The sequence below is a fragment of the Ricinus communis genome, chromosome 8 (genome assembly GCF_019578655.1).
Source record: "Ricinus communis isolate WT05 ecotype wild-type chromosome 8, ASM1957865v1, whole genome shotgun sequence".
NCBI lineage: Eukaryota > Viridiplantae > Streptophyta > Magnoliopsida > Malpighiales > Euphorbiaceae > Ricinus > Ricinus communis.
The window spans coordinates 13,423,323-13,436,158 of NC_063263.1; the positions used below are offsets into that span (position 1 = coordinate 13,423,323).

General features: G+C 33.5%; 3 protein-coding genes and 1 non-coding gene across 5 annotated transcripts; all 4 read right to left on the bottom strand.

Annotated features, from left to right (window-relative positions):
- Nucleotides 1-303: 303 nt before the first annotated feature.
- Nucleotides 304-1,165, bottom strand: LOC8270859 (protein CYSTEINE-RICH TRANSMEMBRANE MODULE 13). The gene is made up of 3 exons (XM_002512990.4): nucleotides 923-1,165; nucleotides 602-794; nucleotides 304-495 (listed from the first exon to the last, which is right to left on the bottom strand). Exons 1-3 carry the CDS (start codon nucleotides 951-953, stop codon nucleotides 450-452), a joined length of 270 nt encoding a protein of 89 aa, XP_002513036.1. The 5' UTR covers nucleotides 954-1,165; the 3' UTR covers nucleotides 304-449.
- Nucleotides 1,166-2,892: 1,727 nt separating this feature from the next.
- On the bottom strand, nucleotides 2,893-5,186 carry LOC125370820. Of its 2 annotated transcripts, XM_048377667.1 has the most exons (4): nucleotides 4,841-5,186; nucleotides 3,545-4,732; nucleotides 3,286-3,451; nucleotides 2,893-3,193 (listed from the first exon to the last, which is right to left on the bottom strand). In XM_048377667.1, exons 2-4 carry the CDS (start codon nucleotides 3,573-3,575, stop codon nucleotides 3,130-3,132), a joined length of 261 nt encoding a protein of 86 aa, XP_048233624.1. In that variant the 5' UTR covers nucleotides 3,576-4,732; nucleotides 4,841-5,186; the 3' UTR covers nucleotides 2,893-3,129. The 2 variants fall into 2 exon arrangements, with proteins under 2 accessions (XP_048233624.1, XP_048233623.1); XM_048377666.1 differs by having other exon boundaries at nucleotides 3,286-5,186.
- Nucleotides 5,187-6,813: 1,627 nt separating this feature from the next.
- Nucleotides 6,814-9,003, bottom strand: LOC8270861 (trihelix transcription factor ASIL1). The gene is made up of 2 exons (XM_048378636.1): nucleotides 8,012-9,003; nucleotides 6,814-7,432 (listed from the first exon to the last, which is right to left on the bottom strand). Exons 1-2 carry the CDS (start codon nucleotides 8,684-8,686, stop codon nucleotides 7,046-7,048), a joined length of 1,062 nt encoding a protein of 353 aa, XP_048234593.1. The 5' UTR covers nucleotides 8,687-9,003; the 3' UTR covers nucleotides 6,814-7,045.
- Nucleotides 9,004-11,059: 2,056 nt separating this feature from the next.
- On the bottom strand, nucleotides 11,060-11,133 carry TRNAN-GUU. Its single transcript has one exon. It is a non-coding gene; the product is annotated as a tRNA-Asn (tRNA).
- Nucleotides 11,134-12,836: the final 1,703 nt, after the last annotated feature.

The window sequence follows — 12,836 nt, forward strand, 5'->3', positions numbered from 1 at the left end:
TCTTCTGCAAGTCCTTGTACCCAACTGGTTTTTCCTGTATATTTCATTTTTAATCATTTGTCCTCTGTTATCACTCAGTTACTTTTAATGAAAAATGAAAATTTTTTAATGTGACATCGTAGGAATTCATATCAATAAGGAGGCATGTCCGCTCAACTCATTGCAGAAATACGAAATTAAAGTAGAGACATGATGCAGTAATTGGTCCTGCCCCTCTGTTCAGGAGTGGAAGGGATTAAAGTAGAGAGATGGCTTTCTTGGGCTAAGCTCCCCACATAATTTACACGAAGAGAAATCCAAGGAAACGAACAAATAAATCGTGTATTATTATTGTATAAAAGAATCAAAATACATAGAACATAAAGTAAAACATAAAGAATGACAAAAGCACTTCAAGAAAAGCGAAGAGCTCAAAAAAGAATATGAACAGGATCAGGAACAATCAGTCCTCAAAAGCAAGCATCTAGGAGGCAGCAGCAACACATTCCAGCACAACTGTTGTCAAAGAAAAAAGAAAAACATTATAAATATATGAAGAAACATTATTAATCAGTTGCAACCTTTTTGATTTGTATAAAAGAGAGAAAGAGAGATCACTTACAATCCTCTGCAGCATCCACCTCTTTGTTTAGTTTCTGATGGAGGAGGTTGCTGATTTTGGGGAATATATCCAACACCACTTTTCATTGGGTAACCAACTGGAGGTGGAGCTACATAAGGACCCTGTTGGGCTTGTGGTGGAGGATACAGCTGACTTGGTGGTGGTGGATATGATGTTGGAGGTGGAGGATACACTATAATAAAAAAACAATAGCAGCCCGTTAATTTACATGTTCAATTTGATTCAATAAACTCGGACATACCACTCATTTTTATAAGACGAACGAGAAATTACAAATTGGAAAAATGGAAATTAATGTACCTGGAGCTTGTTGATGGCTGTAGTGACTCATTCTGAAGCCAACAAATTAAAATCTGAAAACCAAAATAGCTAGAGAAACTTGAAGAAAGGCTCTATGGAGGTGAAGAAACCAGGGAGAAGTTTAGGGAATGAATATTCAGACTAGTTTAATGTTTCTGGTTCTCAAATGGGCATATATATATATAACTTAAACATGCAAGTTTTCATCAATGGCTGCTGCCTCTTTCATGCATATGCTACTGATTACTTCTTTCATACTTGTTTTTCTTTTCTTCGTTGGGAAACTAGACAGAAGGTCTCTCTTTGGCTTCTAGATGACTTCCACGACTCTTTAATGTAATAAATTGAGGTCGACAAGTTTCAAATATCTTGTCGCATATCTCACATAATAGAAAAATGGTTCGTTGAATCTTCAATTAATAAGTCTTATCTTAAATTTATAAATCCTGATGAAAACATGGTCTTTGAACATAAGTCTTGAAAATCTTGATATAGAGTGTTAATTAAACTGTTTGTTTTATATTATTTCTTTATTTTGCAAATGTATTTGGCCCAATCTACTCGTAGTCATTTATGATTGATTGTGATGTTTGTTTTTGTATTGTATCTCTAGCTAGGGGATTTAGAAACTGAGCTTGACATTTACCTTGACGGAAGTACGAGGAAGATTTCCTTTTCAAACGAAGGAAACAAGACTTATGGTATGGACGTAATCTTGAACTTCAATTCAAGGTCAGAAACTATGGAGATTCTTACCCAAATTCGGTCCGTATTTACATTACAATTAATAGTTCTTTACATTTATATTTATATATGAATATTTTATTTATCATTTAAAACTAATAAATACATTATTGATTTGATATAAAGTGGGGATAATATAAAAAAAAATTCCACAAACTATATTACGGTAAATATTTCTCAGTCTATTGAAAAGAAATAATAATATTATTTTTTTATTGTTTGGAATAGGCCCTAAACAGCAGCAAAAACTAAACTGAGGGATTAGAGGATTGCATTTGAACATCCAGCAGCAAGGTCTTCAAATCGTCAGGAGGCGGAGAAAGGTATATAGCTGATACCAATTGGTTCCCCAAAGCTGGACTTGGACAACCAATCAGCACAAGAATTGATCTCTGTGGAAACATGCAGAACAGAGACTTCCAGGCAATCTCTGAATCAAAGCACGTTGAGGACTATAGTCAGTACAGATGGAATCGGCTTCCGAGGTGACTTTGGTAAGACCCATATCACCAGCCAACTCAAGACCTGTTATGGTACCCAAATCTCTGCACACAAGGAAATACGACTACCAATATGATGACTATAACCAGCAGTAGTCCAAATTCCAGCATATGATATCTGATCAGGCTTCCTGCAGTAGAATCTCCTAAAGAGGAGGAGGCTTCCACTTAAGTTCTTGATTCCTTCTTCCCTGAGCAGCAAAAGTAGCTGTTAGATTCGTATCAGCAGCTCGTACGTTGAGCTTCTTTCAGAGGACGCAGAATAAAAGCAATAGGATGTTCGTTAGTTCCTTCACCAGCTGCAAAGATCCTGCTATTTCTCCAGCTACCCAAGATAGCCCAATAAGCAAGCAAAATCAAAGATGAGCTTCTATTCCCCTTTTATCATAACTGTTGATGTCCATCCTTACCTTCAAGATTCCAATTTAACAAATCACAGAGAGTGAGTTAAAAATGAATCTATTCCAGACATCTCAATTAACTAGTCTCTTCCAAATGATGCTGGCCATAGGACAGTCTCTAATAGCATGAAGGGATGATTCATCACTCATTTGGCAACAACAGCACAAACTGGATGGAACATTTTTCCTCTTAAATCGAGTCTCATGTCTAAAGATGGTATATATAAGAATGGAAATAATCAAATGATTTGTTTCAATTAATATGATAACTAATTGCAATTACATCATCAAGAAATGTAACATAAACAAAAGGAGAAGAAGTACAAAGAGGAAGAGAGACATTGATAATTTCTTGAGCTATAAATGAATATTATGAGGACATAATTCTCAAATGGCACAATACTTGAGATGTAATTATATATAAAATGAGCACATAATTGTATCCACAGGCGTAGACTGTAGACGTATATCTCAACTTGAATATAATCTCTCAAATTCGAGCTGCTTTCTTTATCTACAATTTCTTTTTTTTTTTTTTTAAAGGAAGAAAACACTCAACAGATTAATTTGGTGCTGCGCTGAGGATCTCCACACAGCCAAAGCAAACTTCACTGAATACCTGACAACTGCATATAGGGAAAAAAGAGAAGGAAAGATATAAATATAGAAAGTCAGATTTACAAAAGAGAAAGCAAGTAAAAGCAGTTGAAATACTCACCACATCCATCTTCCAGAGAGGTTGTCATTATGCTTTCTTTTGGGCTTAGTATCTTGGGGAGGCTGGTCATGTTGTTGAAGCCCTTTATTCATAGGATAATTAACTGGAGGTGGTGCCACATAAGGTCCTTGTTGGCCTGAAGGCGGTGGAGGAGGAGCATCTACTACTACAAAATCAAAATCAGCCCCTTTTATCAGCTTCAATGCTAGAAATAATATATATATATAGCTTTTATATATGATCTTATCAATCACATTACCAGGAGGTTGTTGCTGGTTTTGGTGACCCATTTTTGAAAGAAAGTATCAGGACAGGATCAGACAAGCAAGAGAAAAAAAAAAAAAAAGAGGATTAGAAATCAATGTGATGTTTAAAATTGATTGTGTAACAAAAGAATTGAGGTATTTAAACTGAGATTCAAAGTGAACCAAGAAAAAAAGAAGAAAAAGAAGAGTGTTCAGGAATGGCTGCATTATTAAATTAATGCATGGGTATTATGAATATATTTTAATTTTGTGTGGACAAGTTTGATGCTTTCTAAGTAGAATGGGTCTTATTATTTGTAGTTTTTCTGAACTGGGCAACATTGGAAATTGATATAATTTACCTTCTAAATTATCATTGTCAATTCAAGTTGTAATTTTTTTAAAAAGAAAACTTCTGAAAGTTTAACATTCAGGTAAATCTTAGGCAAAAGAACTTTAGCGTATATAAATGATTAGCTCGCTCTTTTTTGTTTGTTTTTCTATTTGTGAAACGGGTAAACTGCCTGATGGTTTATATATAGGGATTAAGTATTGGTAACTTATTTTTTAAGTTTTGTTAAGTATCTTAATTTTGTTTTGATTTCAAGTTAAAACTCATTTGAGAGTAACTCAAAACTAATAAATTTTAAGTGGTTTACAATTTTATAAGATGAATGAGCTTTCACGAAAGGTTTTTGCACGTCCGAGGACTGAATCATTCCGAAAAAGATAATTGACTTAAGTATTCTAGATAGAATTTATATTAATTGATTTGTTTATTCCCAGGTCGTTAATCTCTTTTTCTCCATGAAATGAGGCCGATATATCAAATCCAAACTATAAGCTCAGTACGACTGGTTTAAGTAAGACTATAAAATTGATCGGTAGAATATAAATAAACGAGTGACATATCTAATTTTAAATATTTTAAATTTGAGTAATAATAAAACAATACATATTTATAATTTATAAAAGATTTATTGCTCAAATTTTTCAATACAATAATTTAAACACTCTATCTATTACAGCCAATGATTAAGTATGCCTAATCATTAGTATATAAAACAACATTAAATCTAAAGACTAAAATGATTTCTAAAGAAATTTGAGCAATGATTGTATATGTACAGTTTAAGAATCAGTACTCTTGATTAGTAAACTACTGAGAGTGGCTCTCAGAAGAGTCCAGAATGCCCCCACAACTGCGTCAGGAAGGGGGAAGAAATGTTATGGCGAGCTTGCATTAATATCTAAATTTAGATTGAAACAAAGACAAAGAAAGAGCTTAATTAAGATTAACTACTGCTTACCATTCTATACAATATCTATATGTTTTTGGAGGAGGATGAGAAGGTGATGGCTGTTGGGGCACCTGTCCATTATTGACAGGGGAACTTACTGGAGGGGGAGCAACACAAGGACATTGTTGATGATATTCTTGCATTAGCGGTGGAGATGGTGGATTATATAAACCAGGTTGTGGCGGCGGCGGCAATGGATATAATACTGCAAAACCAATAGCAGCCCACACATCAATCGAAGTTCATAGTGAAAGAAAGACACATATATACATAAAATACAGTGTACTTGAATAACTTGGACTTCAGAGAATTATTTGCTATAGCTGCGTTATTAATTTAAATATTATGCATGACCACATACAACAGGAAGTTCTGCTATTTCAACCAGCAAAATAAACATTAAGTTCCAAGAACCAAAGAAAAGAAAGGTTCAGAAATGGCGGCTCCTATATGCATTGAAAATGTTAACTAGTGCTGGATATATATCATATGTATACTAAAGTTTGACGCGTCCTACGTAAGAAGAAATAGTCTTTATTTTGTTCACTATGTTAGACTTTGCCACCAATCAAATATCGGACACAAATTAAGCTCTTATCCTCCTTTCAAATGACACTTGTCTACCTCCAAATTGTGTGCAAAGAATTCGGGTCACACTCTGTCTTCTCTTGTTAAATTTATTTGATGTTTGAAACGCAGCTCATCAGGTCAACCCAGCATCTTAATCTAATATTATGTTACTTCCATATCATTTCCTTAATTGCATCCCAAGATCAGAAGGTTTTTTTATTTGATAAATAAAGTTAATTGTATTAAAACTCTTAAAATTTACTTATGAACACACTCTAAATTACTGTAAATAAATAAATTAAAAGAATAAATAAAATTATTTGTTTTTTTATTAATTAATACTTATTCTATTAGCTAATTCGATAAGTAAATTTTTCACATTATCTAATTTACCGAAATATTAATGCAAAGTTTGTTTATTATTAATTAGGATACATATAATTAAATAATTGATAAGTGAGTTTGCTTATTATTTTATTTATAAGGAATTAATAATACAGTGTTAATCTCAAAATAATATTATAAAATTATGTGTCTAAATTGATCTAATAACATGTGGTTATACTACTGAGGTATATTTGTCAGTAGACTAGTAAAAGCTGAATGTTCTATTTGCATTTGCATCCTTCTTTTTCTTGTCTTCATTTTCATGCATGTTACCTTGGAATATTCTGACAGAGATATCGGTCCTTCAATGCACAAATTTTCTTCCATCTCTACTTCAATGCAATGATGTTGGTAAATGGCCCATTTTGTTCGATCATCTGAGTCAACAGAGCGGCAGGTGAGGGCGATGAGCAAGCTAGCACAGACCCAATGGGATTCCACCACCACCACCATTCCCTGTTGATGGAGCTCGCTATTCTGACATATATTTTCTACTCAGATATTATTCACCACCAATTTCAAGACCTATTATCAGGTCTAATACCCGGTCCCTTGCCAGTTCAGATTCATTGAACAACATAATTAAAACTGACAATACATGACTACAAAATTTGTGATCCTGCAGCTCATGGTAGGATTGACAGCGGGCCGGTTCCAGTTCTTTCAAAAGTGAAAATGGAACCAGCCATTATTAGTTGGTTCGGAACTAGTTTGGTTCAGTTTTCAATCCAGTCCGGGAATGAACTAACCATTGCAACCCGTCCTTTCGGTGCAGGATTGGAATTAATATTATAACTTACTTCCAATCCTGGTTCGAGTTTGAATGGATGATTACAGTCTGGTTCAGCATGTAGCGAATCTAGTTCATAGATTTTCATAAAATATAATTTTATAATGTCTTTCTCTTATATCAATCATTTAGGTACTTAGTCCGGAGAGAAATACATTTTAATGGTAAATGCTTAGCCTGTCAGTATGTATATATATATCTCAATTAACCAAATGATTGATTAACTAACAAAATATGCAGAAAGACATTTGCATTGATTAATAAAAGAGAACATAACAATGAGGTAGGGGGTGTTATTTTACCTACCATAATTAACTCTTTTCACTGATTAGCCTACTACAAGTCAAATAAATCTCCCTCACCTTTTATCATTTTCGAAAATAAAGTTCTCTTCTATGTAACAAGTCTATACATAATTATCATAATAATAATTAATCAGATTAATAATAACACTAATCGATTAATCCTTAGCTTCTTCCAATTCTTAACGAAGAATCAACACCTTTACCACCAACTCCTGCAAAGAGCTTGGCAATCTCCAATTGAGTATTGGCTATGATCTCAGTTCTTTTAAGATCCATTTCACCTCTTTTAGCCTCAGCTTCCATTCTCATTTTTTCTACTTCTCTCATTGTCTCCATTCTTGCTTGTTCTGATCTTACCACTACCTCTGCTAGCCACCTTATGCTGTCAGCTATTTCCCATTCTTCTCTTCTTCTTCTCTTCTTTTTATCCATTTTCATCTTCATCTTTTTTGCCCTCAATTTCTCCTTATCGCTGTACAAAGCTGGAGTGCTACTATCTGTGTCCATGGCATTCTTATCTGAGACATGGTCTGATAGTTTACCATCTTCCTGCAATCAAATCAAATAACAAACATCAAACTTATGTAGCTTTGACTTGGTAATATTATAATTATATTCATATATAATCTTTTTGAGATTATTTAATTGAATTAGTCTTATAAAATTTATGAAAAGGAGGACTCAACTTTGTATATGTATAAGTAAGATTTCAATTCTGAAGTTCACTCTTAATTTGTCATATAGTGTATCTTATTGTGCATTAAGTGGCAACATTTAGAATCCAGTTATAGGGGTGAAAAACATAATGTTAAAAGAATTCAGGAGTAAATTTTTAATTTACCACATATACCAAACAACCTTTACAGTGAATTTAATACCAATTAAGATCATTATGTGTCAACAACTTTATAGAAAGTATTTTATATATCTTAAAACTTGCTAACAAACAATCATGCCAGGCCATAAATCTCCATTATATAAGACAAACAGCCAACTAACTTATATAGACTATTGATGAACAACAATTATTTTGTTCAACAAAAGAAAAAATGGTCTGTCCTCATAAAGTATTGATTGGTCAATAATTATTTAAAAGAATCAAAATAAAAGCTATTCTTGATCACTAACCTTGGCCCCCTTGTCGACACCATTGGACCCGTATGAGTTCTGCGCAGTCATGATTATAACCGGATGAGCAGCCGCAGGCGGAGGAGGGGGAGGTGGTGGTGGTGGTGGAGGAGGAGGAGGAGGAGGAGCTGAAGGCTGCGGTTGTGGCTGTGGCACATGAACATGGCATGGCTCCAACAATAACAAAGGAGGATGGTTCGATGGTGTCGGTTGTTGTGGCTGGTTCAGTGGTTGCACTGCCGCTGCCGCGGTGGCAGCAGCAGCAGCAGCATTTCCACGTAACAAAAGATCAAGACGTGGATATAGGGGCCAAGAAGAGGCGTCTGTGGTGGCGGATTCTGATCTGTACCTCTTTTTCATGGACTCAATCTTGTTCTTGCATTGAGTTTGAGTCTTTGGTGACTTGGTACAATTTGCACGTGATGACACATAGCGAGCAACATCTTCCCAGTCATGACCTTTAAGTTTAGCTCGGTTTCTAAGTATCCATTTGCTTTCATAAGCTTCAAGTAAGCTTGACACTGCTCCTTCACTCCATTCATCTCTTTTCAGTCTATCTCCACCACCGCTAAAACCAGCTCCACCACCGCTGCTACCCAGTGGTTTTCTCGGGTGCTCTTCTTTGTTGGAGTTAGAAGGCAGAGATGGGCTTTCTTGGTTTGTTTCTTTATCCATATCTCTCCATGCTAAACAGACATTTTCCCTTTCTTTTCTTTTTTTCTTTATCTTTGTTTAGCTGCTAACATGTTGACAGTGTCAAAGAAATTGAAGGACAAGAAAGAGAGGAAGGGAGAAAGAGAGAAAGAGACCACTAGCATTAGCATTAGAGAGGAGAAAAAAGAAAGGGACTATTGGCAGTAGCTAGCTAGTGGCCACCCAAAGGAAGAAGAGAGAGAACCACTAGCATTTGATGAGAGAATGGAAAGAGAAGGGGCTTAAGGGTTAGTGGGCAACAATCCAAGAAAGTGGTTCCCTTTGTCAAATAAGTAAATGATAGTAACATTTTAACTTTTTATATTTTTTTCTCTTACACTTTTCCTTTTTACCTTTATTTTTGCCTTTTCAAATTATGACTATTAAGTTTAACCACACATTTATAATTAAATTCATTTATCCACCTGAGTTTTAAGTATATAATTTATCATTAATCAATACATTTTATTATTCCAACTGATAAAAGAAATCAAAACCAAATATTATAAGTAATAATATATTTACAATGACAATTTACTCGAAATCTCTTCAATGTTGCATGCTTGATTAGAATGATGTCATGTTAATTGTGAAAATGTTGCTCTCTGTGTATAGTTGTAGTTAGGTTATTTTGACTGTTAGCGTTGATATGAAGCCAACCAGGAAATCCACTGGCGCTAATAGAAGAGGAAGAGGAAGAGGGGGTGGGGGGGGGGGGGGGGTGGTGGTGGTGGTGGTGGGACAGTCACGTGGGTCTGTCACCCACTCTTAATATATCCCATCACCCAATTCTCTCCAATCACCACCACCACCACCTCCTCCACCACTACAATATTTTCTCCACCACTAGTACCAATTTATGCTACGGTCACTTGACCTTATAGCTGCCTTTTTGTATCATCTTTTTTCTTTTCTTTTTTTTCCCTTTGCTTTTTTGCCTTTTTGTACCCTTGTAAAGCTTTGGTGGATCCATTACACCATTAGAATATATATATATATTATAAATATAGGGTCATTTTAAAATTTATATCATTCCTTTTTCTAAAAAAATAGAAATTATTGATATGCACTTATTCTGGCTCGACCATTTTGCTTTGGCGAATCACATTGTCCCACATTTAGGTGGTTAATTAAGTGGTTATCAAGTCATATTCTTCATTAAGAATAGAAATATGGGTCACTAAATGGTTTATGTGGCTAAAATAATTGTTTCATTGAAGAATCTTGATTAGCTATAAATTAAAGGAGTTTTAATTTTTTTTTTTTTACCTTTTTAATCAAAACATGACATCTTGCACTCTATATATCCTTCATTGCATATAAAGACATAAGCACACATATTAATCTGTTTATTAATTTAAGATTTTAATAATTTATCACAAATATATTTACACATTACAAATACTTAAGCTGACGTGTGAACAGTATTTCTGTACACATTCGTAAGCAAGTCTTTTAATGCAATAATTAATCATAAGATAAAAGTTCAATTCAACGAATTGAAGAATGGTTTGATTAATGATTTTACTTTTATTTAAAGAGGTCTTAAGTTTGAATTTTTCATTATTGTCTATTAATATTATTAGAAATTAATCAATTTTAGAATAAGTGGAAGAACATGATTATCAAATATTTGAAAGAAAAAGAAAGAGAAAAGAAAAGAAATCTAAACCCTTCCCACCAACAAATGTCAGAAATGGTCACATGGTGCAGACAATAAGCTTAAGTGTGCACCGCTAGGGTTTAATTGTATTCATAGTTAAGACCATGAGAAGTTGCAAACATCTCTTCCTTTTTCTTTTTTCTTTTAGCTTTCTTTCTTTCTTTCTTTCTTTATTTGAGAAATAAATTAGAATGTAACATTGATATTGTTGAATATTGAACCTTTTTAAAATTAAAATAATAGGAGCTCTTGTTATATATATATGTATATATATATATATATATATGGACATAGCTAGAAATTAAATATTCTCCCCTCAAGGACATGAAGAAAAAGCTTTGATTCTGTGCTTAAATATACTTGCTTTCAAAGATCTTCTATGCAAAGATTAAGTGGCTGGAGAATTTCACATTAATATATGATGAAAAGATAACAAAGACTAAAGAGTGAACAAAAAAAATCCATGTAAAATTAAAATAATATTCTCAATAACCAAGACATATAATATATTGTTTTTGAAAATAGGATTAAGTGCATGCATGGTATTGGTTTTATAAGAATATGTTTTGCATTTTTAAACATAGCTTCTCTTATACTTTGATCTTATTTATTCTTATTGGAGTCAATTTTAAAATGGAAATTGGAATGGTTTAAGAAAAATGACAGACTTAGCAAAAGAAAAGCTTCAAAAACGCTAGAAGGAGGGCTTGAACCTCCGACCTTGTGGTTAACAGCCACACGCTCTAACCAACTGAGCTATTCCAGCTTCTGTTTTTGCTTTCACGAAGTTATAAAATATTTCGTATCAATCCTTCTCCAATAATCAAAAAGGAAAGTTCTGCCGAGAAAGGAAATGGGTACATTTCTATGGGCAATTTTAGCTTTGTAAGCTTGCGAAAATTCTGCGACAGCCATCTTGAAAGTTGACACAACTTTAGATTCAAGTAACAAAAAGGGTATGTTTGAAAAAGAAAATTACAAAAGTTTACAGAAACAATAATCGAGAAAAAAGAAAATGAAAAGCAGAAAATGCCATTAGCAAGCATTTCGGAAAGTAGTTGAAAAGTAGAAAGGCAAAGGGAGAGAAAAGTGAAATGGGTTTTAATTGGATTGGAAGACTTTTCAATATAGTGGCAATGTTGTATGATATACATATATAGGCTTTAAGCCTGGGCAGTATATTAGCACGATCCTGGTTAGTATCAGACAAAGTTAAATGGTTGACAATTACATCACTTGTGCGATATGATTATATGCCTTAATGGAATAAATTCATTACAAGCATAATTGATGACCATTTCCACTACCTTACACAAAACTTTACTCCACCAAGTATCCAGTTGTTTTTCATTTATTATCATTATTGCATTTTGAAACATTTGTTTTTATTGTATGTAAAGTTGCTATATTATTAGTTAATATTCAAAATTTAATTCTTAACTGGGTAGATATCGAATATTAAGAATATATATTTTTTATAGTATAAAGCTAAAGTTTGTGCTGGAAAATATTGATATCTTGATAGAGTTTTTATCTTTTTATCTACATAGGGTTTACTTGGGGACAAAAGAATAGGAGATGCCATAGAAATGAGAAAGATAGGGGTTAGGTGGTGAATATGTGCTTGGATACATTAGTTTTGATGGGTAAGTGAGTCTGCTACCACTGTTTCTTACCTTCTTATAGCACTTCAAACCTTTTTAAATCTCTTGATGGAATTAACTATTTCTGTGCATAATGAAATTGATTGCCCACCTAACAAATTAACATTGATGACTGTCGGTTTGGGCAGAGAGTGTGCATAAGCATTTCCATGGTGGTTTGTGCAATTACTTCAAAGAGTTAAGAAAACTGAAACCACTGTGAGAAATTTTTTTATTTAGGCTTAGTGTATAAATCGTAATAAATAGAAGAGTACCACGTATCATTAAGTATTTTATATTTTAATATTAGATAATTGATACATATGTTATTATTTAAAATTAATAAATATAAATAAATAATCTAATTATTTGGTATATAAATGGAATATAGACTGAGCGAGTGAAATTAATACAGTAGGCTATCTATCCAACTCAAAAGAAACCTTGTTTTTGTTTCAAACTCTCGTGCTTACCAGCTAAAATGTTGTCCCACCAAAAAATGGATTGTAGTCAAAATTAGAACAGACACTATTGGCAAGAGATTAATGATTTAGACAGTCCCAGTTCATACAGCTCTTTCTTTTCTTTTTTTCATTTCTGCTTTTTTTTTTACTGTGCAAAGAATTAAAGTTGGATTCAGAGCATCAAAAGCAAATCTAGTGCGCACAACCTCATTCTTATGGGCACTGAAATGTCAACCGCTGAATCAACTATACTAATCTGCCAAATTGTGAGAGGTGCGCATGCTCTCATTATATCAGTTTTCTCACCAAGATATTGAGCTAGACCATTGGCATTAATGCTTTCTGATAGTAACCGTGGCACT

Excerpts from the sequence above, each read along its gene's own strand:
- LOC8270859 (XM_002512990.4), bottom strand. The coding sequence starts at position 953 with ATGAGTCACTACAGCCATCAACAAGCTCCAG. Across the intron at positions 795-922 it reads CAGCCATCAACAAGCTCCAG|TGTATCCTCCACCTCCAACA; the intron begins GTACATTAATTT and ends TTTTTATTATAG. Across the intron at positions 496-601 it reads GGTGGATGCTGCAGAGGATT|TTGTGCTGGAATGTGTTGCT; the intron begins GTAAGTGATCTC and ends CTTTGACAACAG.
- LOC125370820 (XM_048377666.1), bottom strand. The coding sequence starts at position 3,575 with ATGGGTCACCAAAACCAGCAACAACCTCCTGGTAATGTGATTGATAAG. Across the intron at positions 3,194-3,285 it reads CTCTCTGGAAGATGGATGTG|TTGTCAGGTATTCAGTGAAG; the intron begins GTGAGTATTTCA and ends CCCTATATGCAG.
- LOC8270861 (XM_048378636.1), bottom strand. The coding sequence starts at position 8,686 with ATGGATAAAGAAACAAACCAAGAAAGCCCATCTCTGCCTTCTAACTCC. Across the intron at positions 7,433-8,011 it reads GTGTCGACAAGGGGGCCAAG|GAAGATGGTAAACTATCAGA; the intron begins GTTAGTGATCAA and ends ATTTGATTGCAG.